At 44.1% G+C, this 19,580-nt stretch overlaps 1 protein-coding gene across 2 annotated transcripts in view; it reads right to left on the reverse strand.

The window, feature by feature from the left end:
- Positions 1–19,580, reverse strand: part of LOC137434080 (uncharacterized) — a 53,198-nt gene that overhangs the window by 10,500 nt on the left and 23,118 nt on the right. The window contains exons 2-7 of one of the 2 annotated variants that reach the window (XM_068126730.2): positions 9,804–9,880; positions 8,494–8,617; positions 4,866–4,940; positions 3,927–4,013; positions 897–981; positions 522–643 (exon numbers count right to left, since the gene is read on the reverse strand). In XM_068126730.2, the coding sequence (XP_067982831.2) occupies positions 522–643; positions 897–981; positions 3,927–4,013; positions 4,866–4,940; positions 8,494–8,571 (447 nt within the window). In that variant the 5' untranslated portion in view covers positions 8,572–8,617; positions 9,804–9,880. Of the gene's footprint in view, positions 1–521; positions 644–896; positions 982–3,926; positions 4,014–4,865; positions 4,941–8,493; positions 8,618–9,803; positions 10,000–19,580 lie in introns of those variants that run through there. The other variant, XM_068126733.2, reaches the window with a different exon arrangement.

The raw sequence follows: 19,580 nt of genomic DNA on the forward strand, positions 1-19,580 counted from the left end.
TTATTATGTAAGCATAGGGATGGGAGGAGATGAGGCGTGGGGGGGGGGGGGGGGGGGAGGTGTGCATGGAAGGCTCAAATTTGGAAAACAATGAAAATTGAATAAATGATGAGATTGGAGGAAAAAAGGAAAGTAAGCGAGTTTGGGAGTGGATAGGAGTAAGGCGAGGGAAGAGGAAGGGCCTTCATGAGCATATGGGGGCAGGTGGAGGAGGTGGAAGGTCAAAATTCCACCATATGTGTAAGTAATAAATCGATGACCCCACATCCTGATAAATTGAAATTACTCCAATATAAAGTGGTATACTTTTCTTTTCAATTATCATCGCATATGATGAGATTTGATGAGAATCTCATCAGATCCCATGGATAAAGAGATATTTGTTTGAAAGGGCTTTTCCTGCCAAATGTCACATCTCTTCCTCAGGTTATTGATTTATTAGTCTGTATTATAATTATGGTTTAAAAATGAAGCTTTTTGTTAGCACTCGGTTTTGTATGATAATAAAGCTTGTGTCTTACCTTGTTAGCACTCCCCTTGCTGACAGCCGTACTGTGCGTGGTGTTCTGTGAACTTGCTTCGTGCGTTTGTGGAGTCCGAGGCGAAGAAGCTGTGAAGGAAACGTCCTCAGCAGAGCTTTGCTCTGTTGAATATACAATGAAAAACAGATGTACAGATGACAATTCACACAAACTTAATATAATCACTTCCTTTCCTTGATAAAGACACTGACAAGTGTTACAAATGATTCTGCCATTTGCTGTGGGAAACAAGCTTTTATAAAGTGGATAGACAAGATTCCCCACGATTAGATTTAACTAAACCTGATGATTCCCACCATAACATTTTACTGGAGAGTGAATGCGCTTTTTATAAGATCTCCCACAATCAGTTACCTGTTGTACTTTTTGCCTTGTTTGAGCTGCTGAATGAATTGGAGATCTGCTCCGAGGCTCTTGTGTTCTCCTCCGATTTAAAAACCTGGCAAGGAAGCGTCGAAGATGATCTGAGATTAATTAAATAAACAAAACAAGAAAGCAAAACAGTTGTTTATACTGTATGGGGAAAATGTTGTAATCGTACTAAAATACGCAATGTCTGTCTGACTGATTTTTTTGACCACAATCCATTCGTTCGTTACTTATTCAATGTCAACCAAGCTTGACAGGAGGCCTAATGGTCACACGATGGAGGTTGCAGCTACTTCATTTGCCACATTCTCCAAGGGGGTTTTCTGTCTTGAGTGAAATCCATGTTAAGGTGTATATCTGTGAGCTTATTGTGGCATTTTTCCAAGGCCATTTCTAATAAAATAATAATAACACTAATTATAAGAGCCTAATATTAATGTTATTACAAAACAATATTAATACAAATAATATCCCTCTCTCATGAAAGGTGTGTACCCCGGTACCCGGTGTGTACCCCGGTTTAGAATAGGTACACCGTATCCCTGCGCATCGTAAGAGGCGACTAAGGGTTGGCGTCAGGAAGGGCATCCGGCCATAAAAACATTGCCTCAAACAGGGAACCATGATTGTCATGGGGCCCGCAAGGCTAACCCCCGCTCTAGCGGGGAAAATGGCCTTAAAAAAACGATCATTCATTCATTCATTCATGAAAGGGGTTTCCCTCCTTGGACCAACGCCGTGTTAATGTGAATAAATAACTTGTCGTCGCGTATCGTGGGGCAAGCCTACTAGAAGTAAAAAATATTTTAAACCACCAACATGTATAACTACATTTTAAAACAGTCGTTACTGCTGTTTAACACTAAAATGTAAGGGAGAAAACCCGATGTTTTTGAGACATTATATGCTTATCACATCCCCCACAGACTAATGGACCTGTGCTTAGATCTACTGTAATCTATATACCCCAGAGAGGATGAAGACATCATCCTTCTTGTCGCTCCCTTTGGGAGTGGGTGTACCAGTTGTTATAAAATAATGGTTAGTATTTAGCATTTCTGTATTTAGACATGAGCTTATTCTGATCGAGCTGAATTAATCCATTAGTGAGAAGTAATTATTTATCATAACCAGATTGTTGTATTACCTCAAATGTAATTGGGGAAAGACTTCCTGAATGGGCCAAATATAAAGATGTACAAATGAAAATGTGTCGCTGGTTGATTATTAAAATATTTTTTACAGCCATACAAGGATCATGGTGGAACTTACCTTATGGACTCTATGTACAGGACAACAATATTAGGAAACATCAGTAAACTTGTGGATGAATTTAAAGGGCATTAGTATAAAATGGAGAAATCAACAACAGTGTACGAGGGTTTGAACAAATAATTAAATCCCAGTGCGAGTGAAGTACTGCCAAATAGGCGAGAGTTAAACGCACTCGCCTCTAAGGTGTGCAGCCTGGGTTCAAACCTCCGCCCAGCTATAAACTGTCATCCTGATCTTTTGCAGGTAGGGAGAGGTATCAACATTGTCCATTTCTAACGTCCATTTTTCAGATGGGTGTTAAACTGGACGTCCCATTTGCCTGCATAAGTTGGTGGACGTTAAAGATCCTTCCTGAAGAGTCGGTGAGTTATCACCGGCACCCTATCTGCTATATAAAACACAATGTCAGTTTGTGTGTTTGTACAGATGTCTGTCCCCCTTCATAAGGGTAGGTTTTAAAGGCCAATCTGCTCACCTCTCTGATCACCTTCACTCTTTCATTCCTCTTTTTCCCACCTCTGGAACAAACTCCCTCACTCTCTTCAATCCCACTCCACCCTCCAGGTCTTTAAAACATCTGTTCACCACCATCTCTTATCTTCCCCCATCCAAAACCTTAATCTTTTCTACCCCCATTAATTTATCCCAGATCCACTTTTTTTAAATACTGACTTCCTTCTTGGAAGTCCTAGCAGTGCCCATGTGTTTTATACCTCTCCCACCTCCCTTCCTCCTTCCCATGCCTCCTCCCCCCAAGCCCTCTCCCTCCCACAGATCTCCCGATGTCCCTGTTCTCTACTGTTGTACTTGTGTGCTTCCCTCTCTCTCCCCATCTTGTCTCCAGCTCCCTTTATTATATGTTTTATGTGTCCATTTGTTTTTTTTGTGATTAATGTTAGCTCTTACATGAGCCTCGATCAAAATAAAAAAATTTAAAATAACTTACAACACAAATGTGTGTTCACTACAGTCATTTTGAAGGATAAAAAAACCTGAAAAAACATCTTCCATGAAAGAATAATTATGCCTCTTCTATTGAAATTGTAGACGGTGGCTTGCAAACCGAGTCTCAAGGGCGGTGTACAGAAGCATTTTTTAAAATTAACAATAAATACAAGTCGTAGAGAGGTGAAATTCACTGCAAATGATGTGCAACACACGCAGAGTAAGACGAGTGTTCATTTACATGTGTAAGATGTCTAATAAAGAAGATATAAGCACGCCTGACACGAGGCTGAGGCTTCAGATTTTGGCCCACTCATGAGGTTGCACCGTCGAATAAACGGTTCCAACCCGTCATATTCGACGGGTTTTTATACTAGTAACAAATTAAAATCCCTGCTCTGATCTACAGGGGGCACTGCATCAGCAGCAGAGCTGCCTGAGCAATGATGCTATAAGCAGAATCTGATCTACAGGGGGACTGCATCAGCAGCAGAGCTTCCTTAGCAATGATGCTATTAGCAGAAACCTGCTGCATACGAAGGAGGAAGAATAAGAAGTCATACCCTCATGGGAATGCAAAACAAGTCAACACACAATGTAATAGTTTGCACATAAAAACAGTATTACTAATGAAAGATGAGAACACAGGAAGCAGCAATGCCAATTCCTCTCCGATGTTAATTAAAGGGTGTACGGCACATTTGAAGGAAATCGCACACAGCAGCGAATGACACAAGGAGTGAAAGAAACATCTGCGGAGCACGACGGGGTTGTGATTATCGTGTGATGTAGCACCTTCTGGGAACTCTTGCAGGAAGTAGTAGAGCTTTGTTGTTCCATGCTGTTGGACACAGTGTGGACTTGACCGGCTTGTGCAACCTGATAGCGGCAAACAAATGAAACAATTATTACAATCATGGGAGTGTTAAAACGACACGGCATTGACCCTTTGACAGGTGTACCTTTGACACCGACAGTAACATCGTGCTTCATTATACATATGGCCAATAACTATTTTCAATTACAAATGTGAGAAAAACAACAACATTTTTTTGCAAATATTCATTACTGTATAATATATTTGAAGATCTACCGAAAGAAGGTCATATTTATCTTTGTTTCAGGACGAAACACTTTGGTCTGGATTAGTCAGCTTTTTATGAAGATGTGTCACATGGGGCTCCAAAAACCAAAATACAGGGAATGAAAAACAATGATGGATCATTAAATTAAACGGATATTACATCTGTACTTTGGCCGAATTCGTACTGAAAAGCACGCCTGACAACAATGGCCCGCACGGTAAGCTCTGTTGTAATACTTACCGAGACAAATCAATAGTATAACTTGTATAGTCATAATTATATATATATATATATATATATATATATATATTAAGCATGGCAAATGCCATGATGTGCTTTGGGTTTTGTATGCTTACTTTGCTATTATAAACAAGCGCAGCACAAACATCCCGCGGGCGATTCAGTATCATTCTTCAGTGCGATATTATGCTTCACTCTGCTATCTCAAAAGGCCAAATAGCTCAGCAAGAACCAGTGTGTTTGCACAGACAGGCAGTAAGCGAATACTACACGACGAGGTTATTTGTATACATGAGTCACAACGTTTCTGTTCAAATTTCAAGGTGTGGCCAGGTGGGTACATGCATGCACTTGACTATGTGTACACTGGTGTATCGATGCTCAGACACGGTGTGCTTTTGCTGCTTGCCTCTGCAGAGCTGCATTGTTGTAGAGCAGAGGTTTCTGTAAATCCATTTGCTACTTCTTGCTGCTCATCTTCCTCCTGAGTAAATGGCAAACACTCTGTGTATCGATCATTTTCATATTGGACGAGGAAGATAAAGCAAAAGGTGCAGAAACAACAGCAGCAGCATTATCCACAATGAAGGGAAACAAGATGGCGGCCAAGGTTCTATAGCATTCACGTTTGAAGCGATGTTCAACCAAAGCCAATGCGAATGGCACAGGTTATAGACCAAAAGTGGATGTCCAGCCACTATTATCAAGTAGTAGGCCAGGCCCTTGTCACCTTGCTGATGTGTTTAATCAAAAGGCAGCATGTTGTACTTCAACCATATCACATGTCTATTTGTGTCTGTCAATGAGGATGTAAAATGAAGTAAAACACATGAAAAACTAGAACGGCACTCAGTAGAGAGCATACCTCCACCTGCTTGGCCATATCACTCAATGGTGAAGAATCACTTTTAAAATTCGACAAGCCGGATCCGGATCTTCACCAAAATTGAATCGATTCTTCCTCGTCACCCACACAACCTGTGCAACAAGTTTCGTCCAAATCCATCCATAACTTTGTGAGATGTCCCGCTATGTATCGTTTTTGGCCCCATCTCCCAATGGTGAAGAATCACTTTAAAAATTAAATAATTCTCATATCCGAATCCATATTCAGATCTTCACCAAAATCGAATCGAATCGTCCTTGTCAGACACCCAACCGGTCCACCAAGTTTCGTCCAAATCCGTCCACAACTATTTGAGACACCCTGCCATGTATCGTTTTTGGCCCGATCTCCCAATGGTGAAGAATCACTTTTAAAAATTCTAATAGCCGGATCCGAATCCGGATCCTCAACAAAATCTAATCATTTCGTCGGTGTCACATACGCAACATCTCTGTCAAATTTCATCCGAATCTGTCCACAACTTTGAGATATTTTGTTCACAAACGGACAGACAGGGGTGAAAACATAACCTCCATCGACCTTTGGTGGCGGAGGTAATGATCTTTTATAACATGTAATTGTTGTTGTCGTGATTGTTGTTGTTTGTGTGCTCTTCCCTGTACTTTTATATATTGTTCTGTTGTTTCCAGAAGTATTGCTATATATAATTTTGTTTACTCCTCCTGTGTCCTTATAAAGGGTTCCTTCTGTCATGGAGTAATAAAAGTTACTGTTGGAACTTCTATATTAAAGCTCAAGGTTCCCCTTCTTCTTCCTCAATCATGGAAACACAAGCTTTTAAAACTGGCAAGTAAATGGGATTAAAGGAACATTTATTTTGTTGCAAGTAAATGGATAAAGCTTTCCAACGGTAACATTTGTATTATTGTACGATAGCAGGAACTCTTTAAAATAAAGCGCTGCGGACAAGGAGACACTCGACTCCTTTTATATGTAGATTACCTGATTACTCATCTCTGTATAATCAAGGTAACTGATACGAACAGCAACATCACAGATCATTACCCACAATGCATTTATTAGTGCAGTGTGCCAAAGTTCTCATCTATCTATAATTCCAGTAATCTCTGTGTGTATGTGTGTCTGTGTGTCTGTGTGTCTGTGACCGCTGTTTCTCGACAACCACGGGTCCGATATACTTTAAACTTGCCAGATATATTGCTGGGGACCTGAGGATGTGCCTTTTCAAGGTTTCATATTAATCGGAGAAGTAGTTACCGAGCTATGTCCAAAAAACGATTCAACCAATCAGAGAGCAGCGAGCTATCACGTGTGCCGAACGTGGCGAACAGACTCTGCCTCGGACGGCACATTTGAGAGCGTATTCATTTATTTCACGTTGGCAAACTATGTTGGCGCTATGTTGGCGTTAAACTATGTTTTAAAACTAATTAAAACTAATTTGCGATTCATCGTAACTGCGATATGCGACCTTCCGGACAGTCAAATGAGGACGTCACTTCCGGACTTACGGATAGTCATAGTGACGACGTACTGATGCTGAACGTGGCGAGCAGACGCTGTAAGGTACGATCGATTGTAGTACACGTTTATAATAACTCTGTCGATACAGGCCCGATTAACTGCAGCGCCATCCGAGCTGCGGCGTCGGGACGATACATTCATTGTACGGTCACATCACGCACTTACGGGCACGCCCATGGGCCCATGGGCACGCCCATGCATGCATGGGCGAAGACATTTTTTTTTTTTTTTTTGGCAAGGAACGGGCACCCACGTACGGGCACGTCCTAGTTAAAAAAAAACAGTGTTAGAACAGATTTCTTTGGTGTACATTTTCATCTTTAGGACAAACAACAATAGAAGATGAAAGGAAAATACAACCAGTTTAAAAATCTGGAAAAGGCAATGTGGAACAAATTATATTCACAATATAAGGGCCTTTCACTCGCTCACCGCAGGCAGGTTGGTGGTCTTTCTGACTTCTACCGACTCCTCTCCGGCCTTGCTCCCCCTGCTCTGTCTGTGCTCTGTCCCCCAAATATTCCTACAGGTCGCACAAGATCTGCCTGCAACCCTCTTATGGTTAAACTCCCAAAATCTAGGCTCTCTGCTCACCTTCACTCTTTCATTCCCCTTTTCTCCCACTTCTGAAACAAACTCCCTCACTCTCTTCAATCCCACTACTCCCTCCAGGTCTTTAAAACAGCTGTTCACCACCATCTCTTATCTTCCCCCATCCAAAACCTTGATCTTTTCTACCCCCGCTAATTCACCCCAAACCTACATCCTTCAAATTCCCCGTTTTCTTTCCTGAAAATCCCCTGTCGTGTTCATTTCATTTAATCCCATGTACCCCGCCTCAGCCCTCTCTCTTCCATTGATGTCCCTGTTCCCAAATGTTGTTGTACTTCCCTCTCTCTCCCTCTTTCTCTCGTCTCCTGCTCCCTTTTTATATGTTATATGTGTTCGCTCTCATACGAGCCGAGACTAAGTATAGAAAAAAAAAGAACTAGAGCGAAGTCGATGGCGTGCCATTGCAAATCCCCACTCTTCCGAACGAAAGCAAAGTTCAAAGATGGCAAAAAGTTCCACCTGGAATGACCCAATTTCAAATATTGAGTTTAAAATTTCCAGTTTTGACCGCTGTGACCGAGAGTCAAATCCCAAAAAATCTTTACATATTCATGCGTCGCCCAAAGTTGATTGCGTCTACAAATTTTCAATGAAACCCTGGATGCTCTAAAAAATGTGTCCACAATTTGGCCTTTTGACCCCGGTCCAGGACCCTAGGGGGTGGGGCCAAAATGATACTGCTCCAGCACCTTATGGGGTTAAGCATGGTGATAATAATTCTGTTGGAAAACAGAAACATATGGATGAGATAATGATGTTAGAAAGGAGATAATGATTGAGAGAATAGAAGAGAGGAGGGGTGCTTGTGAGAGAGAAAGACATGTGCACGCGCACACGCACGCATGCAGACGCACACACGCACGCACACACACACGCACACACACGCAAGCACACGCACGCACGCGCACGCACACACGTGCACATGCACGCATGCGGACGCACACACGCACGCGCGCACACACACACACACACACACACACACGCACGCACGCACGCACACGCACGCACGCACACGCACACACACACACAATACCTCATCATCAACACCATGCCCAGTCTGCAGGGCTGCAATGCGTGCTTTCAGCGACGGCATCTCCATATCAGACTCCATGTCCCTCTGCGTATCCCACACCCAACTTCTGTTTGAGGAACAAATGCTGTGAAAAAGAAATGCAGCAAATATTTATCCAAAGCTCACATATCCAAACAGAAAACTACATTCTGTTTACTAATACATTGCACAAAGCACGTTTTGTTGAAAGTTTGAATAACCCTGGTGCATTTGGAAGAAGTTATAAAGTAATAAAGTTGAGGCACTTGATCTTGTGCGTCGTCCCATGTTTGGCAACCTTCCTCAACTTCACAGCTCATAATGTAGAATCTGTTTCCCTTCGTGTCAAAATGCACCATTTCATAGCCTGGACATAACCTTCCCATTATTGCCAGATACATGCAAACACTTCCCGTTGGCTTGGCTGTTGTTTCCTATACCTGCCACTAACGTATCGTCTCTGCCAGTGGGCCATGTGACCTGCGAATGGGAAACGAGATGCTTCTGCAGACTAAGACCGAAAATATGAGAGAACGGCGAATTATTTATTTACATCCTCGGAGTATCGGTTTCCAAATGACAGGGACGTGAGACGCATCCCGTTTTCTCCTACTCTACTGTAATCTTAACGGCTGTACATTGATCATGCGTTCAAACTAACCAAGCACGGTTGCATGGGTTTCGACCCATTAACGTCGGCAATCGGTACCAATCGGGGGTCAAGATCGACAAGGAAATAACTTGCGCCCCACAGTAAACAGTCGATTTCCCTCCGAATAAACAAATGTACACCTTTCCCGGACATTCAGTTTGAACTTTCCAGGTGTTAACACCTTTAAAGGGAAAGCAGCCTGTCCTGTTGGTAAAAACAGTCGCAGGTTCCATTCCATTGAGGCTAAGAATAAGCAGCCACAGTGTGCTGCTCACCGATTCCTGGAATAGCCAGGGGCAACCCGAGGGGTAATGGCCGGATTGAGTGGTTGTCCAGGTAAGAAGAACCACATCCACGGAAAAGTTTATGGCCGGTGCACAACAACAAGAAGGACCATCCATCTTCCAACTACTTGAAGCAATATGTTTTTGACATATCGACAACCTCGGCATGACGTTCTTTTTTTTTTGAAGTGCGAGGGTTCGATGTCGCCACCACGATTACCCGTTATCCGCAGCGACACACATTTGCACCGCAACTCTCGCCTCCACATCTACATCCCTCCCTCACTCAAACCACAACCTTATCTCATTTCCTTACATGTTTTCTCGAGAACCAGCACTATCCCATCGACGCTCACCTTGGTATCAGCAGCCAACAGTGACTTCCACAATCCCAAAGCAAAGGGCCACTCTTCTTCTTTTGCAAGCTTCCTTCCTTTTGGAAAAAAAAATTCTTTGTTGCAGTAAAGAAAATAGCTTCTGCAAATGTACACCCCGCCGCTGTCCTGTCCGTTAGTCCGTCTGCTCAAAGCCGGACGAACAACTGGTGTGGGCAGTGTAAAAGTGCGTGGACCCTTTATACCCTTTCACACCGGGGCCAAAGGAAAGGAATACTGGGGCCCTGAGCCAAGGAGTTACGCCAACAAGTTATTCGTGGAAGCACCAGTTTGGAGACCACCACCAACCCCCACACCATCTAAATCCATCCCAGACCACTAACCATCCGGTACGACGGCGGTGTCCAATTTCAGTGAAGAGCAGGACATTTTGGGCGCATTGTCAACATGTCCGAGCCCTTTGTTCACGACAAAGATGTTCTCAATTACTAGATATTATAAAAAGATAGACAAAGATATACTTTGTTCAAGTTCAAAATTCAAAAAGAGTTTATCGAGAAGTTTAGCTCCTTCTTCAGTATCCAGAACACGTGCAAGTTTACTCCGCCGTAGTTGGGCCTCCTTGTCGAGGGACGATAAATCATTCTCTCAGGTGATGCCATCTTTATGACCTCCTTCACTACATCTAAATATTCCATTTCTATTTGCTGTGCCTCCTTCAAACAGAGCCTGGCGTATGCTACAAAGTATGCTTCCCCACTCCTGCCACTGATGCAGAGATGTGCTAAGGTTCCGGGAATAGAGCGCTCGTCACCGGCTCTCAGACTCGAGAAAGCTCACATGACTCAGCGAGGTCTGATGCAGAGATGATGACATCACACCCACGCCTGAAGTCTACCGAGGTACACACGAACCCAGCAGGCCATTTCATTCACCTTTGACAACTACAGGGATTGTATTTATTTTTACAACTGAAAATGTATGAACAGCATTGTACAATAGTCCCATGGATAGCATGGGTTACAACAACAAACATCATGGTAAATACATGTTATTTATGCAGGAAGTAGATTTATATTTTTTACTTTATGACAAATGGAACCGAAAATAAAATATGGTGGCCGAACGGGATGATGTTAATCGATTGTTCTCGTGTAGTTTCTGACCTCTGATGCAAGTTAAGTGAACTCTGACAGTTTTGGTCCATTGCGAGGAATATTACATCATCTGTACAATCTCGTGTTTATTTTAGGACATGAATCTATTTTGTAGTTTCTCATAACATGAAAGTTTTATCATCAAAGTACAAGTAATTGTCAAAAGTATTTGAATGAAATATCTTATTAAAAGCTGAATAGATGTAAAGTTTAACAACATGAGTCTAGTTCAACACAGGAGGAAGCCACACGGCCATTAAAGTCTGCACTATGGTTGCCAACATATGGTTGTTTATCCGTCTTCTGCCCTCTTTAAATTCTGAGCGTCAAGCAAGGAAGCAACGTATCATTTTTAAAAGCTTTGGTATGACGGCCTGGGTTCAGGAAGCAACATGTATAATTTTAAAAGGTATGGTATGACACGGCCTGGGTTCAGGAAGCAACATGTATAATTTTAAAAGGTATGGTATGACACGGCCTGGGTTCAGGAAGCAACATGTATAATTTTTAAAAGGTATGGTATGACTCGGCCTGGGTTCAGGAAGCAACATGTATAATTTTAAAAGGTATGGTATGACTTGGCCTGGGTTCAGGAAGCAACATGTATAATTTAAAAAAGGTATGGTATGACTAGGCCTGGGTTCAGGAAGCAACATGTATAATTTAAAAAAGGTTTGGTATGACTAGGCCTGGGTTCAGGAAGCAACATGTATAATTTTTAAAAGGTATGGTATGACTCGGCCTGGGTTCAGGAAGCAACATGTATAATTTTAAAAGGTATGGTATGACTCGGCCTGGGTTCAGGAAGCAACATGTATAATTTTAAAAGGTATGGTATGACTCGGCCTGGGTTCAGGAAGCAACATGTATAATTTTAAAAGGTATGGTATGACTCGGCCTGGGTTCAGGAAGCAACATGTATAATTTTAAAAGGTATGGTATGACTCGGCCTGGGTTCAGGAAGCAACATGTATAATTTTAAAAGGTATGGTATGACTAGGCCTGGGTTCAGGAAGCAACATGTATAATTTTTAAAAGGTATGGTATGACTCGGCCTGGGTTCAGGAAGCAACATGTATAATTTTAAAAGGTATGGTATGACTCGGCCTGGGTTCAGGAAGCAACATGTATAATTTTAAAAGGTATGGTATGACTTGGCCTGGGTTCAGGAAGCAACATGTATAATTTTTAAAAGGTTTGGTATGACTAGGCCTGGGTTCAGGAAGCAACGTATCATTTTAAAAAGGTATGGTATGACTCGGCCTGGGTTCAGGAAGCAACATGTATCATTTTTAAAGGGTTTGGTATGACTAGGCCTGGGTTCAGGAAGCAACGTATCATTTTAAAAAGGTATGGTATGACACGGCCTGGGTTCAGGAAGCAACATGTATCATTTTTAAAAGGTTTGGTATGACTCGGCCTGGGATCAGGAAGCAACATGTATCATTTTTAAAAGGTTTGGTATGACTCGGCCTGGGTTCAGGAAGTAACGTATCATTTTTAAAAGGTATGGTATGACTAGGCCTGGGTTCAGGAAGCAACGTGTCATTTTTAAAAGGTATGGTATGACGAAGCCCGGGTTCAGGAAGCAACACGTATGATTTTTAAAAGGTTTGGTATGACTAGGCCTGGCCGGGTTCAGGAAGCACCATGTATCATTTCTATAAGGTTTGGTGTGACTAGGCATGGCCGCGTTCAGGAAGCAGCATGTATCATTTCTGCAAGGTTTGGTATGACGAGGCCTGGCAGGGTTCAGGAAGAGGCATGTATCATTTCTACAAGGTTTGGTATGACTAGGCCTGGCCAGGTTCAGGAAGCAGCATGTATCATTTCTGTAAGGTTTGGTGTGCCTAGGCCGGGTTCAGGAAGCAGCATGTATCATTTCTATAAGGTTTGGTCTGACTCGGCCGGGTTCAGGAAGCAGCATGTATTATTTCTATAACGTTTGGTATGATGAGGCCTGGCAGGGTTCAGGAAGAGGCATGTATCATTTCTATAAGGTTTGGTATGACGAGGCCTGGCCGGGTTCAGGAAGCAGCATGTATCATTTCTATAAGGTTTGGTGTGACTAGGCCGGGTTCAGGAAGCAGCATGTATCATTTCTATGAGGTTTGGTGTGACTAGGCCGGGTTCAGGAAGCAGCATGTATCATTTCTATAAGGTTTGGTATGACGAGGCCTGGCAGGGTTCAGGAAGCAGCATGTATCATTTCTATAAGGTTTGGTAAGACGAGGCCTGGCAGGGTTCAGGAAGCAGCATGTATCATTTCTATAAGGTTTGGTATGACGAGGCCTGGGTTCAGGAAGCAGCATGTATCATTTCTATAAGGTTTGGTATGACGAGGCTTGGCAGGGTTCAGGAAGCAGCACGTATCATTTCTATAAGATTTGGTGTGACTCGTCCTGGGTTCAGGAAGCAGCATGTATCATTTCTATAAGGTTTGGTGGGACTAGGCCTGGCCGGGTTCAGGAAGCAGCATGTATCATTTCTATAAGGTTTGGTGGGACTAGGCCTGGGTTCAGGAAGCAGCACGTATCATTTCTATAAGGTTTGGTATGACTAAGCCTGGCCGGGTTCAGGAAGCAGCACGTATCATTTCTATAAGGTTTGGTGGGACTAGGCCTGGGTTCAGGAAGCAGCATGTATCATTTCTATAAGGTTTGGTATGACTAGGCCTGGCCGGGTTCAGGAAGCAGCATGTATCATTTCTATAAGGTTTGGTGGGACTAGGCCTGGGTTCAGGAAGCAGCACGTATCATTTCTATAAGGTTTGGTGTGACTAGGCCTGGCCGCGTTCAGGAAGCAGCATGTATCATTTCTATAAGGTTTGGTGTGACTAGGCCTGGCCGGGTTCAGGAAGCAGCACGTATCATTTCTATAAGGTTTGGTGGGACTAGGCCTGGGTTCAGGAAGCAGCACATATCATTTCTATAAGGTTTGGTGTGACTAGGCCTGGGTTCAGGAAGCAACACGTATCATTTTAAAAGGTTTAGTGTGACTAGGCCTGGGTTCAGGAAGCAGCATGTATCATTTTAAAAGGTTTGGTGTGACTAGGCCTGGGTTCAGGAAGCAACATGTATGATTTTGAAAGATTTGGTACGACTCGGCCTGGGTTCAGGAAGCAGCATGTATGATTTTGAAAGATTTGGTACGACTAGGCCTGGGTTCAGGAAGCAGCATGTATGATTTTGAAAGATTTGGTACGACTAGGCCTGGGTTCAGGAAGCAGCATGTATGATTTTGAAAGGTTTGGTATGACTAGGCCAGGGTTCGAACCGCCGACCTCGCAGACTCAAAGGACATTCTAACCATTATACTTCCAAGCCTAGTTTGACCTGTATTCATTTTGGAACTTTTTATACAACCGATGAACAGGCAGGGTTAGAAGGTGGGGATTGGGGTGGATGAAGTCAGAAAAATAAAAGGAACAGAAGCGGGGGAAAAAAACTAGAGCTTCCGGGGAAGCAGAACTCAACTGCTTTTCTGCTTCTCCAACTGCAACTGCAACATTCTGCAACTGCTTCTCCAAGCTATTCTGTAATCTCTGACACACCTTCAACAGCTCTCCCTACCTCTTCCACATCTTACCCTACCGCTCCCCTCCCCCCCCTGTTCTGTATCCGATGCTCCCCCTTCCTCTTCCTTAACAGTATGGACCTCAAACATCCGGGGCCTTCGCTCAAACTTGACTGATGTCTCCATACAGGTTGCTTCTGATAAACCAGACGTGATCTGCTTAACAGAAACTTTCCTCCTTCATGATGTCTCCGATTCCTTGGTATCTCTCCCAGGTTACTCCCTCCTCCGGTATGATAGACCTGAGCCTCGTCCTGGAGGTGGGGTTGCTATCTTTATAAAAAACTCTCTTCCTCAATCGCCCTGCTCTGCCCTCTCTCCACCTCACCCCCAGGAATACCTTTGGCTACGGCTTCCCCTTCGCTCCCACCTTTTGTTCAGATGTGTGTTGTACCGTCCACCAAACAGTGATGACTCCATCTACATCTCGCTGTCTGATAATATGGACCAACTTCTATCTACCCATCCCAACTCTCCCTCATATGTGGTGATTTCAACTGTCACCATGCCAGTTGGCTGGGTGGGGGTACCTCTCTCACCAGCCATGGCTCTTCAGCAAAGGACTTCTGTGACTCACTGGGACTGACACAATCTGTCAATTTCCCGACCCAGATCTCAGTCAACGGAGCATCTTCTCTTCTGGACTTGGTTATGACTAACTTCCCTGAAAATGTCTGATGCTCTTCTTCTGCTCCAATCGGCTCTTCAGATCATGTGCTTGTTAAATTGGACATCTCTCTGACCATTCTCAGAGAGCCTCCTCAGCGTCGTCGAGTCTGGCATTTCACTCAGGCCAACTGGCACGGTCTTCAAGCAGCCATCAATCATCTGGACTGGTCTCCCATCTCTACCGCCTCTGACATCAACTCATCCTGGGAATTCTTCCAAAGTAAATTGCTCTCTCTCATGCACAGATTTATCCCATCTCGTCTTCAGTTGTCATACACTTCCTCCCGTCCATGGTACACAGAATCTTGTGGTGAGGCTATTGCCCAGAAACAACTTGCTTTCGTCTCCTGGAAAGCAAATCCAATGGAAGGAAATCTCATTTCCTTTCACAAAGCCCGAAACAAGTGTGTGTCCACCCTCAGGAGAGCCAGGAAACAATATCTCTCCATTCTCAGGACCAAACTCTCTTATCTGTCTCCCTCTTCCAAATCCTGGTGGCATCTGGTCAAATAAGTTTCTGGTGTTTGTTCCCCCTCCATCCCCTCCCTCACCTCAAATGGCCACACGGCTGACTCCGCACGTGAAAAAGCTGAATGCCTCAACTCTGTGTTTGCCTCTAAATCTTGTGTCCCAAACCCATCCCTCTCTGTACCCACCATACCCAGTCGTACCCAGTTGCTCCTGGACTCTGTGTCCTTTCCTCCTGACAAGGTGGAAAAGTTTCTGTCAACCCTCGACTCTGATTCTGCAACTGGACCTGACGGCATCAGCCCACGGGTCCTAAAATCCTGTTCTTCCACTCTTTCACTCCCTCTCTCTGTTCTCTTCTCCCTCTCTTTTGCTCAAGGTCATCTTCCATCTGCTTGGAAATCTGCCAACGTCACCGCTTTGCACAAAAAAGGTGCAAAAACAGATCCCAGCAACTACAGACCAATCAGCCTTCTCCCAATTATCAGCAAAGTCATGGAATCCATCATTGCTTCAGATATGAAATCTTTCCTCTTCTCCAATGGCTTGATCTCTGATCATCAATTTGGTTTCAGACCTGGACACTTCACTCTGGACATGCTGCTTCTGCTTTCTCAACAATGGATGGAGGTCCTCAATGCCAAACAGGAAATTAGAGCAGTCTCCCTTGACATTTCACGTGCCTTCGATACGGTCTGGCACCCCGCTCTGCTCACCAAACTCTCCTCTTTTGGTATCCATGGAAATCTCCACGCATGTCTGGCGGACTTCCTCTAGTCGTAGTCAACGTGTGGCCCTGAATGGGTTTCTCTCATCTCCTCTTCCTGTTCAGGCTGGATTTCCCCAAGGCAGTGTTCTGGGCCCTGTGCTTTTTCTCGTCTTCATCAATGATCTCTCTGACTCTCTTGAAAATCCTCTCTATCTCTTTGCTGATGACTCTACTCTCTGTCGCTCCATTCTTCATCCCTCAGATCGGCAGTCTGCAGCCTCCTCACTCTCTGCAGACCTGGACAAAATCACAGACTGGGCAAACAAGTGGAACATGTCTTTCAATCCTGACAAATCTCACACTCTTACAATGTCTCTCCGAAAAGACCGACTGGACAACCCTCCCATCCACTTTCTGAATAATCCTCTCCAAGAAGTTCTGTCACTCAAGCTTTTGGGTCTCACTATCTGCCATGATCTTTCCTGGGAAAACCACATTTCAAATCTGGCCTCCAAAGCCAGTCGCCGACTGGGCATCCTCCGTCGTGCGAAGTCCTTCCTTGGCACACCTGAGCTCCTCACCACATACAAGGCTTTCATCCGCAGCTCAATGGAATACTGCTCTCCCCTCTGGGCTGGTGCTCCTGCCTCACACCTAGCTCGTCTTCACGCTGTTGAAACCAAAGCATTCAGAATCATTGGAATCTCCCGCGATGAAGCTAACTCCAAGGGCCTCTCACTCACTCACCGCAGGCAGGTTGGTGGTCTTTCCGTCTTCTACCGACTCCTCTCTGGCCTTGCCCGCCCCCCAGCTCTCTCTGGGCTCTGTCCCACAAATATTCCTACAGGTCGCACAAGATCTGCCTGCAACCCTCTTCTGGTTAAACTGCCAAAATCAAGACTCTCTGCTCACCTTCACTCCTTCATTTCTCTTTTCTCCCGCCTCTGGAACAAACTCCCTCACTGTCTTCAATCCCACTCCACCCTCCAGGTCTTTAAAACAGCTGTTCACCACCATCTCTTATCTTCCCCCATCCAAAACCTTGATCTTTTCTACCCCCGCTAATTTCACCCCAATTCCACTTTTTTGAAATCCCAACTTCTGTCCTGGAAGTCCTTGGTGTTCTTGTGTTTTGTACTTCTCCCTCCCCCCCCCCCCCTTCCCACGCCTCCTCCCCCCGGGCCCTCTCCCTTCCATGCATCTCCCTGCTCTCGGATGTTGTGTTTGTGTGCTTCCCCATCTCTCCCCATCTTGTCTTCCGCTCCCTCTTTTTATTACCTTCGCAAAAGCGGAAGGTTATGTTTTGATCGCTGTGTATTTATTTGTATGTCTGTGTGTGTGTGTGTATGTTATTCGCATAACTCAAAAAGTATTCAACCGAATTGCATGAAATTTGGTGGGATGATTGGTTATTATACGGGACACATTTGATTAGATTTTGGGAGCAATCGGGTCAAAGGTCAAGGTCACGAAAAGGTCAAAATCGTATTTTTGTTGTTCTGTTCCCTACACTCCCATGCCAAGTACAGAACAGTAGCTGCGGCGAAGGTATGCGCTCTACCGAGTGCCCGTTCTAGTTTTATATGTTTTGTTTGTCTGGTTGATTTGTTTGTGAGATAAATGTTAGCTCTTTACGAGCCTCGATTCAGTATACAAAAAAAACCAAAAACTGAACTGACTGGACAACTTTAAAGGAGGTCAGTTGTCTGTACGAGATTTGACTTAAGATAGCAACCTACCTTGTGTGGTAAGAGTCTCACACACCAAGTTTGATCAAAATCCATAAATATTTGTGGACGTTAAAGTCTTAACGTCGTTTCGGAGCTGAAAACAATATGGCGGCCTATGGCGGCCATTTTGTGACGGATCGGGTTGGACTGCAATAGCAACCTACCTTGTGTGGTAAGGGTTAAACATTCTAAGTTTGATCAAAATCTGTTAATATTTGTGGACACTGGAGTGTTAACGTCGTTTTCATGACCAAAAGCAAAATGGTCGCCTAAGTCCGCCATTTTTCAACGGATCGGGCTGAAATGTAATACCAACCTGGTACTTGGGGTAAGGACGCTGCATGTCAAGTTTGATCAGAATCGGTTGATATTTGTGGACGCTGGAGTGTTAATGTCGAAAACTTAACGGATGACAGACGACGGACGCCGGAGGGTTCAGTATGTGATGAACTCAACTGGATGGTAGTCCAGTTGAGTTAAAAAGAGAAAAAGAGAAACGAGGTTGGGAAGGGACTTTACGCGGTGACACCATTGATCTCGGCCGCAAAAGCCTGGAACAATTGGGTACAGGCTGCTTTCCCATTGGAGGTGGATGGTAAAAATGGTCTTCGATTTTTGCATATGTAATATATAGATACCCAAAGAAAAGAGGTAACAAATACGAATAAATAAGACCGAACTAATTTTAAAATAGTTAATTAAAGAATTACAGAAATTGAAGCATTATTTTGCCTGAAGAAGTGACACGACTTCCAGTTTGCGACTCGTTATGAGGTACAACATACAGAGTAGATCCACAACAGGTGCACAAGCTTCCAGAAGGAGCTGCCGATGAATCCTAAGCTTGTAATGACTACTCTGAAGTGAGTCATTCGTTTCTTGTTGGATGCTTTGTCATGAAAGATTCAAATGTTCAACCGAAGTTGAGATCTGGTGGTGGTGGTGGTGGTGGTGGTGGTTCATTTGTCCTTATAAGGTAGCTGGAGAAAAATTTGAAACGTATCCAGGTTAAGTCTAATATATTTCCACCACTACGCCAACTGCTACTACTTTCTTAAGGGCCCAAACGAATTCAACGTCTTGTGGAGTCAGCCAAGGGGAATGTTTGGCCCAAGGCTTTCACGATCCAACTGCCAAGGCCTAACATTCGACTGTAGCAAATTTTAGTGGCATTTTGTAATTTGTTCAGGGTTCTGACAATAACTCACCTACTCTTCGTCTAAGGACTGTGGGATCCTCTACAATCTACATCTACCAGGTGAGCTAATGTTAACAGACGGGACACCCGGGGTGTGCACCGTACACACACCGAGCAGATAGCTCGCGATTGCCAATCCAGGCGTTCCTTATCAACGGCGTTGAATGGGAGTGCTTTCTCGAGTTCCACTTGGCGAGTGCTGCGCACAAAACCTGGAAACCGGACACACCCCTCGCTCGACGTCCAACCGCAAGATGGTGGATGTTTGTGATGCAACACACCCGACGACTG

This window comes from Myxine glutinosa, chromosome 10 (assembly GCF_964187855.1).
Source record: "Myxine glutinosa chromosome 10, kmMyxGlut1.1, whole genome shotgun sequence".
NCBI lineage: Eukaryota > Metazoa > Chordata > Myxini > Myxiniformes > Myxinidae > Myxine > Myxine glutinosa.